Raw genomic sequence first — 18,476 nt, forward strand, 5'->3', positions numbered from 1 at the left:
TGCTCCACTATCTAATGGAGCTCTACGTCAAAATATTATCCGGAGACTTCCATTCGACCTGATGTGTTACATTGAAATGCAGGGGGGGGGGGGGGGAAAGGGGGGTAGTCTGTCTTCTACACCAGCGAACTACATCAATGAGGGTGCCATTTAGCAAAGAAAGAAAAAAATCTTCAAACTCAGTGACGTGCATCAGAGATCTGACGAAACTTTTTAGCTGATGCTGTTCAAATTAAAGAGGATTTCAAACCAAGAATCTTTTTAAGTCTCTACTTCCGCCGCTCGTTACCGTGAAAATAAATGAAAAGAATCTCACATTGATAGCGAGATAACATATTTTGGTGATTTGATTGTAAATTCCCATAAGCTTCAAGCTGAATAATTCATTGTCACCTTTTGGAGAAGATACATATCAACCACTTCTAGGAGTCATATAGTTAAATATCACCGGCTGACGTGAAAAAGCAAAGCAGGACAGATTCAAACAACACAGTGGGGTAGTTAAACTGCTTCCATCGCCGAGGAGCGAGAGGTGAGGGTTTTAGTAATAAGAAAAATCAATCAAGTGCCACTGTTTTGATTTACATTATCCTTACATCAACTAGAAGTGAGAACAATGAGGAACTGAATTATATTGTGTTTTACACGATACTCCAACATAATGACATAATATCGACTTCTTTCTTCTCAGTTTAGTTTCTTTACAAATGTCGGTGTCTTTATAGTTTTTTTTCCTGTTATTCAATGCTATCTTTGCCAGGATTTCCTGTCAAATTTCCAGACAAAGTTTTAGACTTTGTCGAACTTGTTTTTTCCTGCTCAGTGACAACTCGTTGCAGTTGAATCGCAATTAAAGCTATTTTAATCTTTCTAAATTAAAAAAAAAAATTGCGTTCGGTTGTCGCTAAGAATCACAATTACTTTTCTCATGATGTTATTTTTCGTCATCACGTTATCACAACTCTTTGACGCTGACCTCACTAGAACACTCTCCAGTGATTTCCTCAGTCTCGTCACTTTCAATCGTCGTTTCTTCTTCTTCTTCTTGCTGACTTTCTTCCACCTTTTTCAACGATTTCTCTTTCAGTTTTTCTTCTTTCCGCGCAGCCTCATGTCTCCATTTTGTTCTCCTGTTCTGGAACCACACTTTCACCTGCGTCTCAGACAAACCCAACATGGCGCCGATCTGTAACCTCTCCCTTTTTGTCACGTACTTGGTTACCTGGAAACGCTTCTCCAGGCCTCTTCGTTGGAGCTGCGTAAAGACTGGGCGACACCATGGCCGGCTGGAAGTGCGCATGGGTGAACTGAAGGGCTGATGATGAATGTAGGCGAGCTCATGGTTGCTTAGAAACGGTCTGTGAATAACAGGTTGGTCTGAAACAAAAGTATTTATATTTATTAGTAAAAGCTTTCACATCGGTCTGCTTACTTACTCTAATTTGACATTTCTTTTTTTCAAAGGAATATGAGGTCTGCACCGACAAAAGGTTCATCTTCCAACGAACATGATGTTTTTTTTAATTTCCAAATCGAAAATCAAATTCTATCTGGCGAAAATATGGCCGCGAGTAAATAAAACTTTTTAAAGTTACATAATAAAAGTTGTTTGATTATATTCTGGTGTGACTTTCTACCACGATGACAAAAGCGTTAAATTTAGCGGCTCTGCATAAATTTCGTTAACCTATTCGTCGGAAGAGAAAGAGGATACCTTGCTTGACAAACGAGCAGAGAGAGTAAAATATGACTCTTTTTTTATAACACCATGATCCAAAATTACGCAGAAAATACTCATCCTTGTTAACTCGAGAGCTCGTGCATAATTTGATTTAACTCCAAATTCTGAAGACGGACAAAATAGGAAATGTATGGCAGGCAGGAAAGAGAAGATTTTGAGAGTAAAAAGCCTAACCTTCTCATTAACTTTCCTGAAAATCAAGGTACACATATCTGCTGCTGATGTAGTGCTACTTTACGTTTAACTTCACCCAATTTTAATAAGTGTAAAAAAAGAAAAACGGTCTATCTAACCCAGATACCGTCCGGGGAGAGACCAAAAGCTGTTTACAACATAGCGCGCGTGCTTGCCTTATGTAAGTCCTATTGAGCCGCTATGAACAAAATCTTTATTTACGCACGCTCGTGCGTAAATAAAATGACGTGAACAGTTTTTGTTCATTGTTGCTCTGTTATAAAAGAATTTGCTCATGCTTTTAGCTGTGCGTATATCGAGTTATGGATGCACTTGGGAAGTTTAGAGAGCACTCAAAAAGCTAGAGTTGCTCTCGGCTGCGCTTCGAGCTACTCTAACGCATTTTTCGTGCTCTCCAAGCTTCCCGCGTGCATCCATAACTCGATGTACGCACGCTAAACATGAACATTTCTTAAATATCGAATAGGTCACAAAACACGATCACCAAAATTCCCTACACTGAAAATCTATAAGATTCACTGGCAAAAAAACGATAAACAACAGAGAACTTCAGCTCGCAGGGGAGGGCAAAAGCATATTTGAGCGAGATAGGAGTTAGCAGTGTTTGGAACTCTTGTAATTTCTGTTGTTATTCAAAACGTTGCAAAAAAAAAAAAAAAAAAAAGAAAGGGACTAGGGTCAAGGTTATGACCATTCATTTCGAAAAGAAAGATTAAAGCTTTGGAGATTTGAGTTGAGATGAAGCTTTCACTCTGAAGGTGACAAGTCAGTCGAAGGCAGACAGAACTAAAAATCCTTCTGTTAACATATGCACTCTTTGTTAAGGCGTCCTTAAACTTAAGCGAGGTCAGGCATTTTCTTTCGTCCAAAGCCATATTTTAGTTCCAGATTTACGGGAGCTTATAAGAAGGAAAATTTGTCGCTGTCTCGACCGATTGACTCGTCAGTCGACGAAATCTTCTTGCCGATCGCTTAGTTGTTTTTATGAACGGGATGATTTGGGGAAGTTTTTTCATGAACAAGGTGTGAAAAACATCTGCGCGCAATCCATCTGTATCATGAAAAAAATTGAACAAAGACATCAATGACAAACGAGATTATAAATTCTCGATATTTCCGACTACCATTATATGTATTTAACAGATCTCACTTAAAGATGGATTAGCACAAGTGTCATTTTGCAATACATTTCACAGTTTCAACACGCAATTTTGCGCTTTTCAAGGAAACCTCATCATACTCGGGGCGTGTCTCAAACTTCTAATTTATGGAGGTGTATTCATTCCTTCAGTTCGAGCCTAGGAGCGCCATGCCGAGTTTCATGCAAGGATCACACAAATGTTTTCCATCTTCACTCCACTATCTCTACCATAAATCTTTCCGTGCTCGAAGCCGGATTCCTTTACTGACATTAGTTGAATTTATTTCTTATATCTGATGCAAACTCCAACATGATATCATTATCTGAACAAACTCCTGGTCCATTCACTCATCGGAGTACAACGAGGTATTTTTAATTAAAATCAAATCATGTCATAAACGTAAAGCTTCGTGATATCTTTCAGCGTCAGATTGAAAAAGGAAACGGCGAGTTTGTAAACGCCTTAACACAGTTACGATGACCGTACTATCGCAGAATCTACTTACTCGGGAAATATTTATTAACCCGGCCGATAATGAACAAGCACACGCCCTAATTAATCATATCGGAAATATACTTCAAAGAAGTCGGGAGTTAATACCAAAGGACTGCCTATCTATAAAGAACAATAGCTGTGTTTTTTACGCAGCTGAGCTAGGACTGAACTGCAGCGATGATAAGGAAAAAATTTTGGAAAGATGAAATGTATGTTTGTAACTTTCCTTTGTGAGCAGGTCGACTGGAAGCCGCTTTTGATAACAAAAATTAAACGCGCAAGCGAAATGAAAAATCAAAACGTGATTGATAAAACAGAAAACACATCATGAACGAACCTATAGTGGCCGTTTATAATGGAAAATTCCATTCCTGAGATAAAACAAACGAGCTACACATGTTTAGTTCCAGCAGATGTAAGAAAAAGATGTTTATTAACTATAGGCTATTAAAGACCCGAGGAAAGCCTCATCGTTTGTAAAATAAACTTTAAAACAATCTGATGACCATTAGCAAAGATCGAAATCTTCACAGCAATTACCGCATTCAGCTTAGGTAAACAAAAAGAGCGGCACCAGGATGGGACATGAAATAAGCAAGGAACATCAAATGAGAAATACGTTGAAGAGAAGTAGAAGTTGAAAGATGATGTTATTCAGCGAACGAATCAGGCGAATACTCGGAGAAAAAGAAGTCCGTGTGCTCCAAATAGGGGTCGAACCTACGACCTACCGATTAGAACTTCGGAAGCTCTACCACTGATCGCCAATCGCTCTGACGAAGGGCTAACGCTCGAAACGTCAGCTTTTTACCCTTTACGGTGGCTAATTTACGTTTTCAACCCAGTTGTTAACACTAAATTACCTGCTAAACTCTCCCACCGACGCAGCACCACAGTTTCTTTAGAAACTTACCCCTTTGCTCTACCGCTGAGTTGTAAGAGACTTGTGATAGGCGAGCGGGGACTGTATTTTGAACTCAACTGTGATGTGACTTTAGCGGAGTCTGTAATGAAGATTGATCTTTCTTCTCACAATTTCGCCATTTCCAACGTAGATTGCGATATGTTTCGAATGCATATTGCGAGTCTTCTTCTTCTTCTTTTGTCACTGGTTCAGAAAAGGAGTTTATTGAAGTCGATGAGGCACGATCAACATGCAAAGTGACCTCATCGTGAAACAAACGATATAACCCTCCACTGCTATAGTATTTACCGCAATGAATAACCTCAAACCTTTTTTATTGCCTTATTCTAGCGAAAAAAGATTACTGTAACAAAATTTTGCTTCAGAAAATTAAGGTTTCTCTAAAATGTATTGTTCCAGTGCTTTTCCCATGTCTTCGGAATGTTACGACAATACGCTTTCACTCACTGAAGTTAGAAAAGCATTAAGCTTGTGACAGGATAAGAAATATTTATTTTAGCCTGTTTTCGGAATTTCTGTGATAGCAGTATGGAAGATCAACGTCCTTGTTTTGAAACTTTTTCGAAGCTTCACAGCTACGACGTTTAACTATGTCGCCCAGAATTCTCTAAGTAAGAGAGGTCAGAAATGAATTGTGAAAATTCTTACGACCAAACGCTAGAGCACACGATTACCAAGAAGCAGGCATACTTTTCGCCCATAGTGTATCAGTTTCAATTCAGTCCTATACGAAATCAAACCATTTCCGCCACTCGATATCAGTTAATTGATAAAACAACATCAGCCAAAAAAATGCAATTCGGTTTTAGCACAAGGGCGAGATCTGAAACGTACATCAAATGTCTCTGTGTCGTGCAAGATCAGAAACCACAAATGTGTTTTTCGGATAGTGTTTATGATTAATTATCATAATGCACTTAAAACTGTAATACTATTAACACATTTCAGTTGAGGCTCATAGTGCTAAGTATGCGATAAATGCTTTTTTAATTCATGGTATTATGCATTGTCTTTACACGAAAAGAGGCACGAAAATTATTACTCATTCACTTGCTTTTTTTTAAAACATTGTGCAATTTTTGCCAGTGCCTACTCTGGGGTAATTTTTCCCCTATTGTGATATTAGATACAAATATATTGTATATGTATGTATGAAAATTAAAAATTTCTCCCTATTTTGTTCGAACAATTCAATTGGAATATTGAACTCTGAACTACAATGGCCAAGAGAGTGCCAAATACACTTACTCTTTGCTCCAGTGAGTGGACTATGAGTATATGGACTATGCTCTTTAGAAATTTAGCTACCTTTTTGATGTGACGCAGACTTTAGCCTGCTTGCCACTTTATACATTTCTCGATTGCATAACAGTTTTCAAACATAACGTATTCAAACAAATCCTCGCATTCAAATGACAATTGCATCCATTTGGAATCTTACGAAAACTTAAGCGAGTGCTACAGCTTGTGAAATAGGGGTTTCCGAACGAAGGTTCCCCATTTTCAAAGCTGGTCGTCGTCAGTTCAAAATGTTTTTTTTCTTAGGACGAAATTTCAGCGCTTTTCTCCATCTATCTCGCTTTGAAAGGAAAAATAATTTTAAATTAGAAACTAAAATTTCTTTGGTGAAAGTAAGTTTACATCTATCAAGAAAAAGGTCCACTCTATTGAATTTCCACGAACAGGTTGTTTTTGAAAGTAAACTTATTGACAACAGTTTTGTAACCGCAATTAAATGAGACTCAAGTATTCAAACATTCATTAATTAGTTTACTTTAAAGACCAAAGGCTTGGTAATTGTTTTTTAAACTCTTCTTTTCAACCGAAAAGTAAAGTGAAAGTCTTAAATTCAAAGTTGTTCAGTACGCATCCTTTAACAAGAAAGGGAAATTCATAAATGTCCTATCAAACAATAACGATAAAAACACGTCGTTGAGGTTCAGACGAAAACGCGTCAGTTTTGCCACTAAAACAAACCGCTGCCTGGTAAGTTATTAATCAAGAGTTTCAGATACGGACACACAAGACTTTTTGGTTTGTAAAAGCCTTATAAATTCACAGTCGACATTCGCTCGGTGCTGTTATTAACGAGACGCGCTCGCTCATCGGGCACCAATGAAGATAAGATATCACGAATGAACTGCGGTAGTCTCCTGTACAGTTTCAACGCTTGCGGGCAAGCTGAGCATACAACGGGTAACAGAGCTTAAAAATTATCTCTTTCCCAACATAGAGGATTATCATTTCGTCGCCATTAAGACGAGAAACCAATGGGGTAACTACTCGTCAGATAGCGCTGAAAAATAAAGAGACTTGCGAAGGTATGGTCGTTTAAAGTAAAACGAATAATGAGAGAAAGCTCGTTTCTTTACGACTCCGCAAAAGGTGGTGGACGCCTTACCAAGGTTTCCAGCCTTTTAATCTTAGGTCGCAAGGAATTAAAATTTCTAAGAGCCTTTCCCTATTATACATGCAGCGATTTGCGCCGAGCTTCAGCGCGGCTGTTGTTCGTGACGCACGTCAGTAGTCGCAAATTTGGCCAGAAACACTTTAAAAGCGCTCACATTTTACTGGTTAAACGTTAAAAAAAAACCCAGTTTTATCTTATGGCACCGGAGCAATACGTTTCACCGGTAAATGCCAATTGCACATAAAACGTGAAAAGTCTATCTTAAAACCGCAACTGAGTGGCCAACGTTAGTATTTGAAGTGATCAGCGACCGATGGATGAAGTCGTTCGTGACCATACCTCCTGCAAGAATAATTCTTTATTGGAGATTAAAACACAGTAAAGATCTATCAAATATTGAAAATTGTTTGTATGTTTTATGTGTTTTGCTGAGATCAAATCTCGAGTTTAGTAGCTAATATTCGACAGAGTGAATCTACTGAAAATTAATTTGAAAACACAACGATTAGAGACATGATGCCATTTAGCACCACTCTGTTGGCTTTATACGCTTTGTGTCTTGATTTTTTAGAAACCTTACCTGATTGTAACTTGCCGTATAGAATATTCTCAATTCCAAACTTTAGGTTTCTGCTCGACGACGAGTTCGTTTCGCTGTTTTCAGTTTGTTCGCTTGATCCGCCGTGTGTGGCCGTCCTGTCTAACGATGTCCCGTAAACGGAGGGCGACGCTTGGATAGGACAGTTCCACACGGAATAAACATTGGGGCTGTGAAGCACCGGTACAGAGGCGCAGTTACAGTAGATCAAGTGAGGTGAGTTGAACATGCTGCATCGAGCGAGCCCTCGTATAATTCAACACTGACGCACAGTGGTGTCAATGTTATTCAGGGACTGATCAACCTCTACTTACAGACCTCCCATATAAAAGATAATGTATGGGAAAGATTGGCAGTAGATTGGCTTTATCTCTAGCATCAACGTCTGCTTGAGGATATTAAAGTCTTTATTATTATTTCACGGACATTCCAAATGCGGTTTTGATAAACGGATTTGGCAACCGTGTTGAATGGTACACGCGCTACGGAAATGCCAAGAAATGCACTCCTTTTGCCGCATAGTCTCTTAAATTGCGCTGTTAATAATTTTCACACAAAGACGCGCAAACTATTGCACTTTTTGCGCACTCAAAGGCCCATTTTTGCTTCACCTGTCATGCGTTCAAATTGAACTCGCCAGATGGGTCCGCCCTCCTCAATCAATTTAAGGGCCTCATTTTCTCCTGGTCATTATCATATCACAAGCACTCTATATCATGTTTTCAAAGGGTCAAATTTTATGAGTATCATATTTGGTGTTGAAGAATCACTCTGGGCTGCAATAAATCCAAGCACATTTCAGTGAACTCCTGTAATCTAATTTGACTTGGAATCATTCTACGATAACAATCGATTGGAGTACATTGCTTACAATTAGTGCGTCTAACAGTCTTCCTGCTGAATTACTAAACATCACTTTTGGCTTTCGTCGTTCCTCGCTACTGACTGTTGCGTAAAATGTGGCCTGTTAAGATTCTATTTTGATTGCGTATTGATAAATTTGGCGCCGTTATGTCAACTGAGTCTCCTTTATGACAAATACCACGTATATACCAGAGGTAAAGTAAAATTCGAGAACTGGAAGAAAAGAAAGATTTACAGAGAGGTCGTGTATTTGGGGGAATCCCTTCATCACTGCAAGCGACGAGGCAAACTCTCATGCAATGTAGCAAAAAGGAGAAGAAAAAATGGACACTTAGATTTATTCTCTAAACTAATTTGTCATTAGCTCAGTAAAAATTCACTGTTTTTGACATTTGGTATAATGTGTCTAATAACAGCATTGGCCTGTCCACGCAAAACTGATTTGGTTTATATCATTGACAGCATTGTTTTCTTTTCAATGAAAACGTGATGGACTCGCCAGTAACTCCAATGACCCCACTTGATTAACGGAAGCCGATGAAATTATGACTTTCTTGACCAGTCGATGAGATTATTTGTGAAATTTGGACTCTTTCCTGATACCCACGCGAAAAGCCTGAGAGTACAATAAAATATCCCACTTTAAAAGTATCAAAGAATCGAATCGAAAACAAACATATCTACATGGAAGCATCGCTCATCGGGCTCTATTTGGCTGGTCACACACGAAGCATTTGAACCGAAGGAAATATTATTCAAATATTAATCAAGCTATGATAGCTTCTTAAATGGCCCCTCACGATTGGCCTTAACAGGTTCGTCAAAGCTGCGCTTGCCATCTTCAAGTGATTGCGACAAGCACAGCCGTTTCCTGCGGCTCAATACATATCATTCAAAGCTTTCAATAATCAGTGGTAAAAATTTCCTTTATTTATTGAATCAAGCGATGTTTGACCCAGCTAGTAAAAAGATTAGCAAAATAGAGAAGAAAAGAAAAATATGTCATGTATGATAAAAAACATGCGTATCTACCGCACCAAGAAAATTCTCACGCTCCATATTTAGCACAATTACGAAACTTTTCAGCTTGGGTCATCGCGGTTTTTTTAATCTCTATGATGGTTACATCATGCTCTTCTTTCTTAACCGAGAGAGGCATGGGGAGAGTTTCAGGATGCAACGCAGCCAACGTCTCGAAACAATTAGCTCCCGCAACAACTCTTGGGCTATTTAGTGCGGAGCTTAAAAGATCCCAGATCTACGAAAAAATTTCAGTGTACATAAATCATTTTAAATCATTTTGGTGCCAACGAAACAGAACCTGGAAATGAGTTCTTCAACTAAAAATGCAAAATTATTCAAAAAGGAAACGTGATGAAATGTAGTCGAGAGGTGTGTCAGACACAAGCATTTTCCCAGACACTTTAAAGACTTTCTTGTTGCTGTCTAGGCTTAGTTTAATACTCTTTTAGCTGATGCTGAAGAGTTATTAAAGTGTCATGATTTCTCCTGTGCTCGTGGGAAGCAGGGTTTTTTCGGGTGGAACATCAGCTCCCGGGCACGTAGCATTGGTTTAACCTGATTTGAGGAAGAATTTCCCAAGACTGTGCGAGGAGAAAAAAAATTAGTCCCTGGAAATAGGGAAGGAGCTATTTCTCGCGGAAATTTGAATGCAAATAAGAGAAATTGTCCAAACTGAGGCAGGAAAATTCTTTTCTGCTTTGCAGACCTTTCGGGTCGTGGGAAAGCTTGCCAACTCCTAAGTAGCTCAAAAAACGGCTCAGAAAGGACTTAGAATACACGTGCATTCCATTCGTAAAATCCTTATCCTGCTTCAATGCAGAGTAATAAGACTAAAAATTAAGCACAGAAACCATGAGGAGTCTTCATCTTACGGTCTAAGAGAAGTGAAACTCGACATTTTTTACCGAAATCATTCAATGAAATAAAACCTCAAGAGAGAAAGCCATTGCTGGCCACGTACCCCATGTCCTCTCTCCTCTCGCCAGCAAAAACCATGTATATGCGTTTTCGATGTAGGGAGATAAAAAAAATGATCTCTTCATCCACTGGTGACGACTTATTTGTCTTTCCGTTACGCGAAAAAGAAAACGCAAATCGATTTTATTTTGTACGCTCAACCGACCTATGCACTTTTTAATTTCTGACTCTCGCGAAACAGAAGTTTTCTCCTCCGTTGACAAAATGTAGTTAAGCTATAAAGGAAGAGAGATACAGTTAGGTTACTTTAAATAACAAAAGGTGAATTCCCAGGCTTTATTAATTTGTGGTCAGACGTTTTGTGGTGGGGAATGCACTTAACGCGGCGAGAGGCGCAAACCCGCATAGTTACCGCCATATCTTCTTCATTCCAGGCATTTCTTAAAATAAAGACTGTTTGGACATGAGAAGGAGAGACGGTACGCTAAAACGAATTGTCGTGACGAGAGTCTTGCGCGCCAAGCAAGTATTATTGTTATTGTAATACTTTGCTTTTCAGAGTTTAAAAGGCTGACATACATTGATCTTATGTATTATTTAAAGCCTTTAATTGTTCGCCTTTCAGATTAACGGCAATTCACGCCAAGCCCTTCACGTTTGGAAAGTTTTGTCGTCTTGTATAAACAGGGAAAAAGATTACTTTTTTGCTACAGAGACTAATTTGTAATCCTCTTATACGGATAAATAAATAATTTGGGACAACAAGACACTAGGTTCATCTCCTTGCTTTAAAAGAATATCTGGGAATTAAATCCACTGTCATTTTCAGGATTAGTCTCTGCGTTTCTGCTCTAACAAAGAAAATACCTAGGGCGATATATAGCTAATAAAAACTGCTATGCGGAAATATGAAAAACGTTATGACGACTTAAAATCATGGACAATCACTTTATTATCAACTTCGTATTCATGGCTCAAAAAGATTTCTTAGAATTAACTTTTTGAGATTAATGTTTCATATTTTGAGAAAAAGCGAAATTCCTTTTCATTAAAATGTGATTGAGGAGATTGCCTCTTTTTTTGAGCCTCGATCAACACGAGAAAATCAGGACCGCTACAAAAACTCTGAAGTTTCGTAGCATGAAATCTCCTCTGACTGAATGGCACATGAAGAAAGAGACTTTTTGTCTTACTATGGAAACTTGGCGGGATTATTCACAGCTTTAGGGCAGAGCAAATCTTATGCGACGCGACATTAGCAATCGAGTACGGAAAATCTCTCAACCATTGCAGCATCTTTGCTGCCAGCTGCTCCTACTTTCACAAGCTTTTTGTAAAACAAAGTCATGGGCAAAAAAAAATCTAAGTTGTCAGTCGCGACCCCGGAACATCACTGGGCGCTGTCGAAGAACTGCTTTGATATTTATAGTTAGGATTTGTTGCGGTAACTATATCATACGTTCATGGCATAACAGGGGCAGCCATTTTTTCAAATCTGGTTTAACTCAGAGATTTAGAATGCGAGCTTCTACGAGATCAGCCAAGCTTAGAAAACTGTGCAGAACTTCGCAGTTTGCTGATAGGAACCACCGCACAACTTTGAGATAACCTTTTGAGATTTTATTGACAAAAATTTGAATTATGTGGCTAGGGCTGAGGCTTTCCTGCCTCTCAAATCTATGGAATTAGAAGCGTTTAATTTACATGATGATTTTGTTGTCCTAAGAGAGGGAGATGATTACGAAGCAACTATTAACTATGTAAACTACAACATCAGGTCTTGATGCATTCACTTTAGAATTTCTCAACACATTACACCCTGTAAGTTAACATGTCATGTATTACCTCTACACAAACATCTCAGGCGTGGAACTTGCCTAAGTCAACGGATCATGTATTGACGTTCTTCTAGATACATGAAAGATATTTTGTTTGACTCCAGATAGTGTAGGGGAAACGCAATCATTCAGGCTTAGATAAGTCCTGCTAAATCATACCATTTATAGGGCTATACTTGGTGAACTCGAGCTTTTCAACTCTTTGCTACACTACTCAAAAACACGTTGGGTATCAACTTGCTCCCGCAAGGCATAGATTCCTTGAACGGCAGGCTCTGGGGTCAGCGACTGGCCGAGTGAAACACTTCTGTGTATATTATGGGAGGTTTTTTATAATGATTTCAAACAGATTCACTGACCCTAAACCTAAGCAAAACACACCGTGGTCACCAGTGGGAAGCTTTAAGAAAAGAACAGCCTTACCAGGGATGCAGTTCAAGATGGACGGTTATACGTCGTGGAAATCTAGCACACGTCCTCAAACGGACGCTCGGTGCTCCACTTGCACCAGCTGATATGTGCTTTGTGCGGTTGTCGTAAACCACCATCTCTTTGCACAAGTGATGCCCCCTGCAAGAGAACGACTTGCGAAAATAAAATCATAGTGACTAATGGAAGGACTGACATGCTTGGACAGAAAGCCCGGACCAGCAGTGAAGCATGCGACGAGCGTACATGCATAACCCAAGATTCACCGCGGGTGTGGCTGTCGTCGGATGGAGAGTTTATTTAGTTAGAGGAAGGGTACTTGATAACAGTTTTAAAATTATGAGAAGTTAGTCGGTAGAATCTGGAAAACTGTTGACAGTATAAACTGTGCTATACCTAAAATGGAATTTTCAAATAAATGGACGTCGTTTCAATTAGAGAGAGTAGGAACCGCAAAAACTCTTCTTCAAGATCAAATTAATTAGCAATTTCTGCTGTTGATTTAAAAAGGAGTTGTAGAAAAAAGTGTTTTCTCGGGCTGTTGATTCCAAAAGGAGGTAAGAAAAGGAGTGTTTTCTGTGTTTTCTTAGTTCGATGTCCTAACTGGTGGAAAGGAGGGGAAACTGGAGAGGAAGCTAATTATGCAGCGTGACGTGCGTTACGTTTGCGTGACAAGTCAGGAAGAAACAAGCAAACATGGCGGACGACGGTGTGCAAGTATACAGTGTGCTCTGTTCAATATTTTGTAAAGAACTTGGCTTCGCTTAAACAACTTTCGTTATTCAGAGATAACTTGGTGAGTTGTATGTGATGGTTCTTACAGCTCTATGATCGCTTGGGGATTCAATGTCCCAATCTGACCGACAATTCGAACTGTTAGGAGATTGCGAACAGCGTACATTGCAAAACTGTGAAAATTTAGAAAAGTTACATTCGCAAATTTCGTTTAAGGATTTGGTCTTACTCATGAACGAATTTTTTTGCGCCTAAATTTTCAGTCTCTTATAGAAAAGGGGAAGGAATAGACCCTCTACACAGTCCATTGCTGTCCTAACGTATTTCGTAATCCCAGGAGTGTTTAAGGCAGCAGGAGCACTGATAAGATTAAATCTAGTTATTTGGTGATTTCTATGCAAACTATTAAAGGGTGTGCCTGAATTTGGTGAAATAAATTCAACTTGTCAGGTGAATGGCTACACCTCAGAGGAGTGACAAAGAATATGGCCGCCCAGTGGCAGGATCTAAAACCGAGACTCGTGGCAGATTTGCAGGGGCTCATATCAGCCAAGAAGTGAAGCAGTTGTGCCAAATTATTCTCCAGATGGGCGAGGAACAACCAGATGGAACTTCTACTGTCACATTTCGACGCTTGTTTGACAGGTATACCAGAATATCCAACAAAGTAGTAGGAATGTTACTCAGGGCTCGGAAGCAGAATTTGGTTCACTTTGAAGGGGAAATGCTTTTCCAAAGAAGAGATGATGATGTTATTATTACTTTACTGCACATGCCTGAAGAATTGAAAAATGACCCAGAAGAATATTGGAACATCCGTGCCAGATAATGAAATCATTTTGTTGGAAGATTTGTGGCACTTGAATAATGTTTCAACACAGTAGATCATACAGTTTGCTAAATCCTTACACAATCCTGTAGACATGGTCTAAGCTCTCTCTTCATTTTATGAAATCAGTGGACTTCACACTACTGTTATTAGCAATGATTTTACAGCGGACACAAAATTTTACAGTGGACATGAATCAAATCCTTTTAATAATACGAAACAATAGAGTTATGTACGCTGGCATAATTATGTTTTGGGCCAGACTCGGAGTCATTTTAGCCCCAGACACTCGGCTTTCAGGATTAAAATGACTCAGAGAAGGGCACGAAACATATTTATGACAACAAAACAATTTGAACAAGTATTTAAGACAAGTATTTTCACTCCTTTAAAGAATCATCAATGGTTTTTTTAGTACGTACACTATAATCGGTCAGTTTAGCCAGCCGTATTTCAATGTACGGCCCGCTAAATTTAAAAGATTACTTGAATTTAAATATTCCTCCGCTATTTGAATAAAATAAATATTTTACTAAGCCCGTTTTCTCGATCAGTAACGGAACCTTGTTTTTTTTCTGCTGCGATTTGTTGGCCCGCCTGCTGCGCGCTTGGGTCCTTAAAATCTGTCTATCCGCAACGTGGACAAACTAATATGTGCTCGTCTAGCGAGTTGCTTGTTGCTGGATTGTTAAGGGTAATTTAAATTACAACGGGTACCAACAGACTAACAAAGCACGGAGCTTCCAGACTGCGCCGGTCCCAACTTGCACGTGAAGTTCCCTTTTGACTTTTTCTTTACTCAGTTTTCTCTTCTTTAGTTTACCCCAAGGAGATCTTTAGCCATCGAAACTTCAATAGTTATCGGAAGAATTCAGTATCTTTCCTAGCGTCAAGTCAAACCTTCTGACTTAAATAGTGCAGGCCTGTTGGAGTGTCACAGTTTGCTGGCGCTTATCTTGGCCAAGCCACCAGAAAAAGTACGAACCACGCGCTGTACGAGATCTGGGATTTCTTCATTTATACGCGTGGCTGACATAATAATCGAAAGATGTTTGTAAACTATGATGGCTGCCGTTAAAAAACATTGAGGTGAGTGATTTAATCTGTAATTATATCAACCAGTTTCTCAGCAACACTTCTAGGAATAACAATAATAACTCGTAGAGAGCAAAATGTTCGTCGAATACCTATAGAAGTTGAAATTAAAAAATCAACAAAATCGATTTCAGGAATGGCTTTGTTAGAATAGAACTGAAAGCGAGCAAGATTATCATTTTGTTAGCTTCACCGTCGCTCGATCTGAAATCTCTAGCTGCTCTTTGCAAAGAAGATATCACTCCAAGATCAAGAGAGATGCTGGAATAAAAGCAAATTGAAGACGGTGATACAGGATAAAACAAAAAGATTTTTTTCCGCGTGTCTGTTCGGTAATGGTGGATTACAGATGACGTAAAAACGTTGATGGTGATTCTAAATCGATAGATGAACAGTTAAAGAAAGTGGCTGTAGGCTCGAGATAATATTCGTACCAGGTGGTTGAAACTTTCTACAAATTAATATTCCTCTATATTGAATTAAAAAAGACTCTTTAAATGCATATTTGTTTTCGTTAAAAATGTCATTATGGTGATCAATTACTTCGCAAGTATAAATTATTAGTCTGAAATTTCCATCATTTTATTTTTATGTTATACACTTAGTCATAAGAAGTCGTCCAACTGCAAACTGCATTGTAACTACGTAGCCAATTTCTATCTATATCAGAACAGACATATTGTGATAAAGTAGGATCGATTTGCTTTGCTCAGTGACAAAGACTGAAAAAAGAGGAAAAATTACAAATGGCTTGGTAAGGCTCGACTGTTCGGCCTGTAGCCCTGTTGAGGTATTTTTGAAGATACTAAGAATTCGGTTCGTTGTTTCATCACTCATCACCAATCGATGAACCACTCACAGAACGAAAAAAAGCAATTACTTTCGATACTTAGTTAAAAATTGTCCTATTTAGGTATAATTAACTACTTGTCACTAATACTTGTATTAGGGATCTCACGCAACAGCGTGACGTGCGCATAACGTAAAAACGTTGAACTGGCGCAGAAAAGAGCGCAGAAAACCAAATTAGAAGGTAAAACAAAACAGATCATTTGAATTTTCACTGTTCAGTTTTTGGGGGGGGGGGGGGGTGCTTCATCCCAGTATCACATTTTTACTTTATTTTTGTTATTTTTCTCCTTGCGCAGAATGTTTCTCGATCGATATTATCGTCGTCGTCGCTGGATTGTGGGTGGTACTTTGGTGTCTATTGCTGTCATAACGATGATGCTAGTCCCTCCCCCTAGGGCGGTGAGTGTCAAAACCTCTAACATTACGTCTCGACGAGTTTCTTTTTCTAACGAACATTTAGGTATTTTCTTGATAGTGTTCCGCATTTTGATGAAATACTTTCAATCAGAGCCATTTGTAAACTTTCAAAAAGTTAGAGTGAGCGGCTTAGTATTGAGCTCAAACCTCTTAAAGCAGTTAGCTGAACTAAATATATCTGTAGAGAATAAAGCCACTGTAAAAATATGCACGAGTATATTGACTGGAATATGGTGGAATGGTAGGTCGTGATACTCCGGGCAAGAAACATGATTTTTCAATGAGACGAACTATCTGAAAGCTCCAAAAACAACCATTGAGGGGCACATTAGTGAGATATATTATTAGACTTAGAATGTTCAATTCTTAAGTTGTCACTAAATATAGTCGGTAAATTCCTGTAAACCATTTTTTGGCGCCCTCTGCAGATCCCTCTGTTTTTCACTGAGAATGTAACCCAGACGAGAAGAGAAACCGATGAAGTTACAGGTAACAAAAAGAGAATTCTAACGTATAAAACTGCATTGAGTGCATTATGGTTCATTCACTTATTCAGTCATATGCCTCTAACGCACTCTAAATGTATTTTAACAGGGCTCAAGAAAGCAGAAACAGAATCTATACAAAACCCAAGCTTCACTCTCAAGGAACCACAGATGTTAAGCACTCCACCGCCCACACCGAGCATATTTACTTACGTAGAAGAACCTCCCGTTGAAAACGAAATGAAGAGGTTCATGACGGCGCTTTCAACGCAGGGGGCTGTTTGCTCTGACGTACGTCGAATAGGAGGCTTACCGCAAGGTCCTCACGGAGCCCCTCGTCCGCTTGGCCCTGATGGGATGTGGTATGTTTGTTTTGACGAGGAGGTTCATTTAGAGTCCGGGTCTTGTATCGTTTACTCCTTTGGGTAAGTTACTGAGGTGTTTACCATTGGTCGAATGTGATAATCTGGCTAGACTGTGATGGTCATGACAAAATTGGATGGGTATTTTCCAGAAAGTTTCTTTGGTGATACAAAATTTCATTTGAACATAGGATACAGTTTATCAGTTGATTATCTGATTTAGACGTCGGTTTAAATGATAACGTTATAGAATTTGTCCTGTATGATAAGAACAGATTAACATGCCATTGGGTTCTAGATAGCTGATGGTAAATACATTAAGAGATTCTTGCTGTGGTCTTGACATTCGCCTATTGAACAAACATGGCCGGGCCGCGTTTGTTCAAAAAGGGATTAACAGGATGAGACGATCTGCGGAGGCCATTAGTTATTTACATGGTTGACGCGAAATAATTGTCTTTCAATTAGACAGCCAATGCCTAATGTGTTTCACTAGCCTCGTACCTTCACTGCCAGTTTAAAATTTTCCAGAACTACATTGGTTTCAGCTCACTGCATGAGGGTCTCCATGAGGTTAACCGTAAGCCGTAAAACGGTAAAAAAAATGTAGCCGTCAGGCGTTAAAAAATTGAAAAATTTTAACTGTTAGTCGTAAAAAAAAGTTAACCGTAAAAACTTTCAAGTGATCAAAATGGAATGATATTAACTGTTAGCCGTAAATTGGCCAAATTTTAAATTTTACCTATCGACGTAAAAGCCATCACCCCATTGAGACCTTCCTGCATGCGGTCCGTGATTGGCCATCCTTTCAACCAAAACAAAAGCAATGTGATGGCGACACGGAAATTCGTTTTTCTCCGCACTTTGAATAGATCTAACAGCTGAGATTCCCGTGTTCGAATCTCTTCGAAGCTCATGTTGTTTCGGGGTTCCTCTTGCAGTAGCTTAGGCCCTCATTCGACATTCCATATTGTTGTCCATACAGTTTGTTTGTTTTTTCTTTGAGATCTCCCTGGCTTCTTATGTCATTTCCTATTTTCTTATTAGCTGTTGTGACTACCTGCCTTTTTTCGACGGTGATCAGTGAGATAACCTCAACGGTTCGAGCTTGTCTTCAGGAAAC

General features: G+C 39.1%; 3 protein-coding genes across 3 annotated transcripts in view; 2 read left to right on the top strand and 1 right to left on the bottom strand.

Moving 5' to 3' along the window:
• Window positions 1-574: 574 nt before the first annotated feature.
• On the bottom strand, window positions 575-7,893 carry LOC131793436 (homeobox protein Hox-C8-like). Its single transcript, XM_059110853.2, has 2 exons — window positions 7,489-7,893; window positions 575-1,377 (listed from the first exon to the last, which is right to left on the bottom strand). Exons 1-2 carry the CDS (start codon window positions 7,733-7,735, stop codon window positions 956-958), a joined length of 669 nt encoding a protein of 222 aa, XP_058966836.2. The 5' UTR covers window positions 7,736-7,893; the 3' UTR covers window positions 575-955.
• Window positions 7,894-13,767: 5,874 nt separating this feature from the next.
• LOC131793426 (actin-binding Rho-activating protein-like) lies at window positions 13,768-14,142 on the top strand. The gene has a single exon (XM_059110842.2). It carries the CDS (start codon window positions 13,768-13,770, stop codon window positions 14,140-14,142), a length of 375 nt encoding a protein of 124 aa, XP_058966825.2.
• A 926-nt stretch (window positions 14,143-15,068) lies between these two features.
• LOC131793445 (probable methyltransferase-like protein 24) overlaps window positions 15,069-18,476 on the top strand; it is a 4,633-nt gene continuing 1,225 nt past the window's right edge. The window contains exons 1-4 of the mRNA XM_059110862.2: window positions 15,069-15,231; window positions 16,386-16,488; window positions 16,935-16,995; window positions 17,101-17,416. Coding sequence (XP_058966845.2) covers window positions 16,387-16,488; window positions 16,935-16,995; window positions 17,101-17,416 — 479 coding nt within the window. The 5' untranslated portion in view covers window positions 15,069-15,231; window position 16,386. The remainder of the gene's footprint in view (window positions 15,232-16,385; window positions 16,489-16,934; window positions 16,996-17,100; window positions 17,417-18,476) is intronic.

This window comes from Pocillopora verrucosa, chromosome 10 (genome assembly GCF_036669915.1).
Source record: "Pocillopora verrucosa isolate sample1 chromosome 10, ASM3666991v2, whole genome shotgun sequence".
Lineage (NCBI taxonomy): Eukaryota > Metazoa > Cnidaria > Anthozoa > Scleractinia > Pocilloporidae > Pocillopora > Pocillopora verrucosa.

Excerpts from the sequence above, each read along its gene's own strand:
- LOC131793436 (XM_059110853.2), bottom strand. The coding sequence starts at position 7,735 with ATGTTCAACTCACCTCACTTGATCTACTGTAACTGCGCCTCTGTACCG. Across the intron at positions 1,378-7,488 it reads ATACGGCAAGTTACAATCAG|ACCAACCTGTTATTCACAGA; the intron begins GTAAGGTTTCTA and ends CTTTTGTTTCAG.
- LOC131793426 (XM_059110842.2), top strand. The coding sequence starts at position 13,768 with ATGGCTACACCTCAGAGGAGTGACAAAGAATATGGCCGCCCAGTGGCA.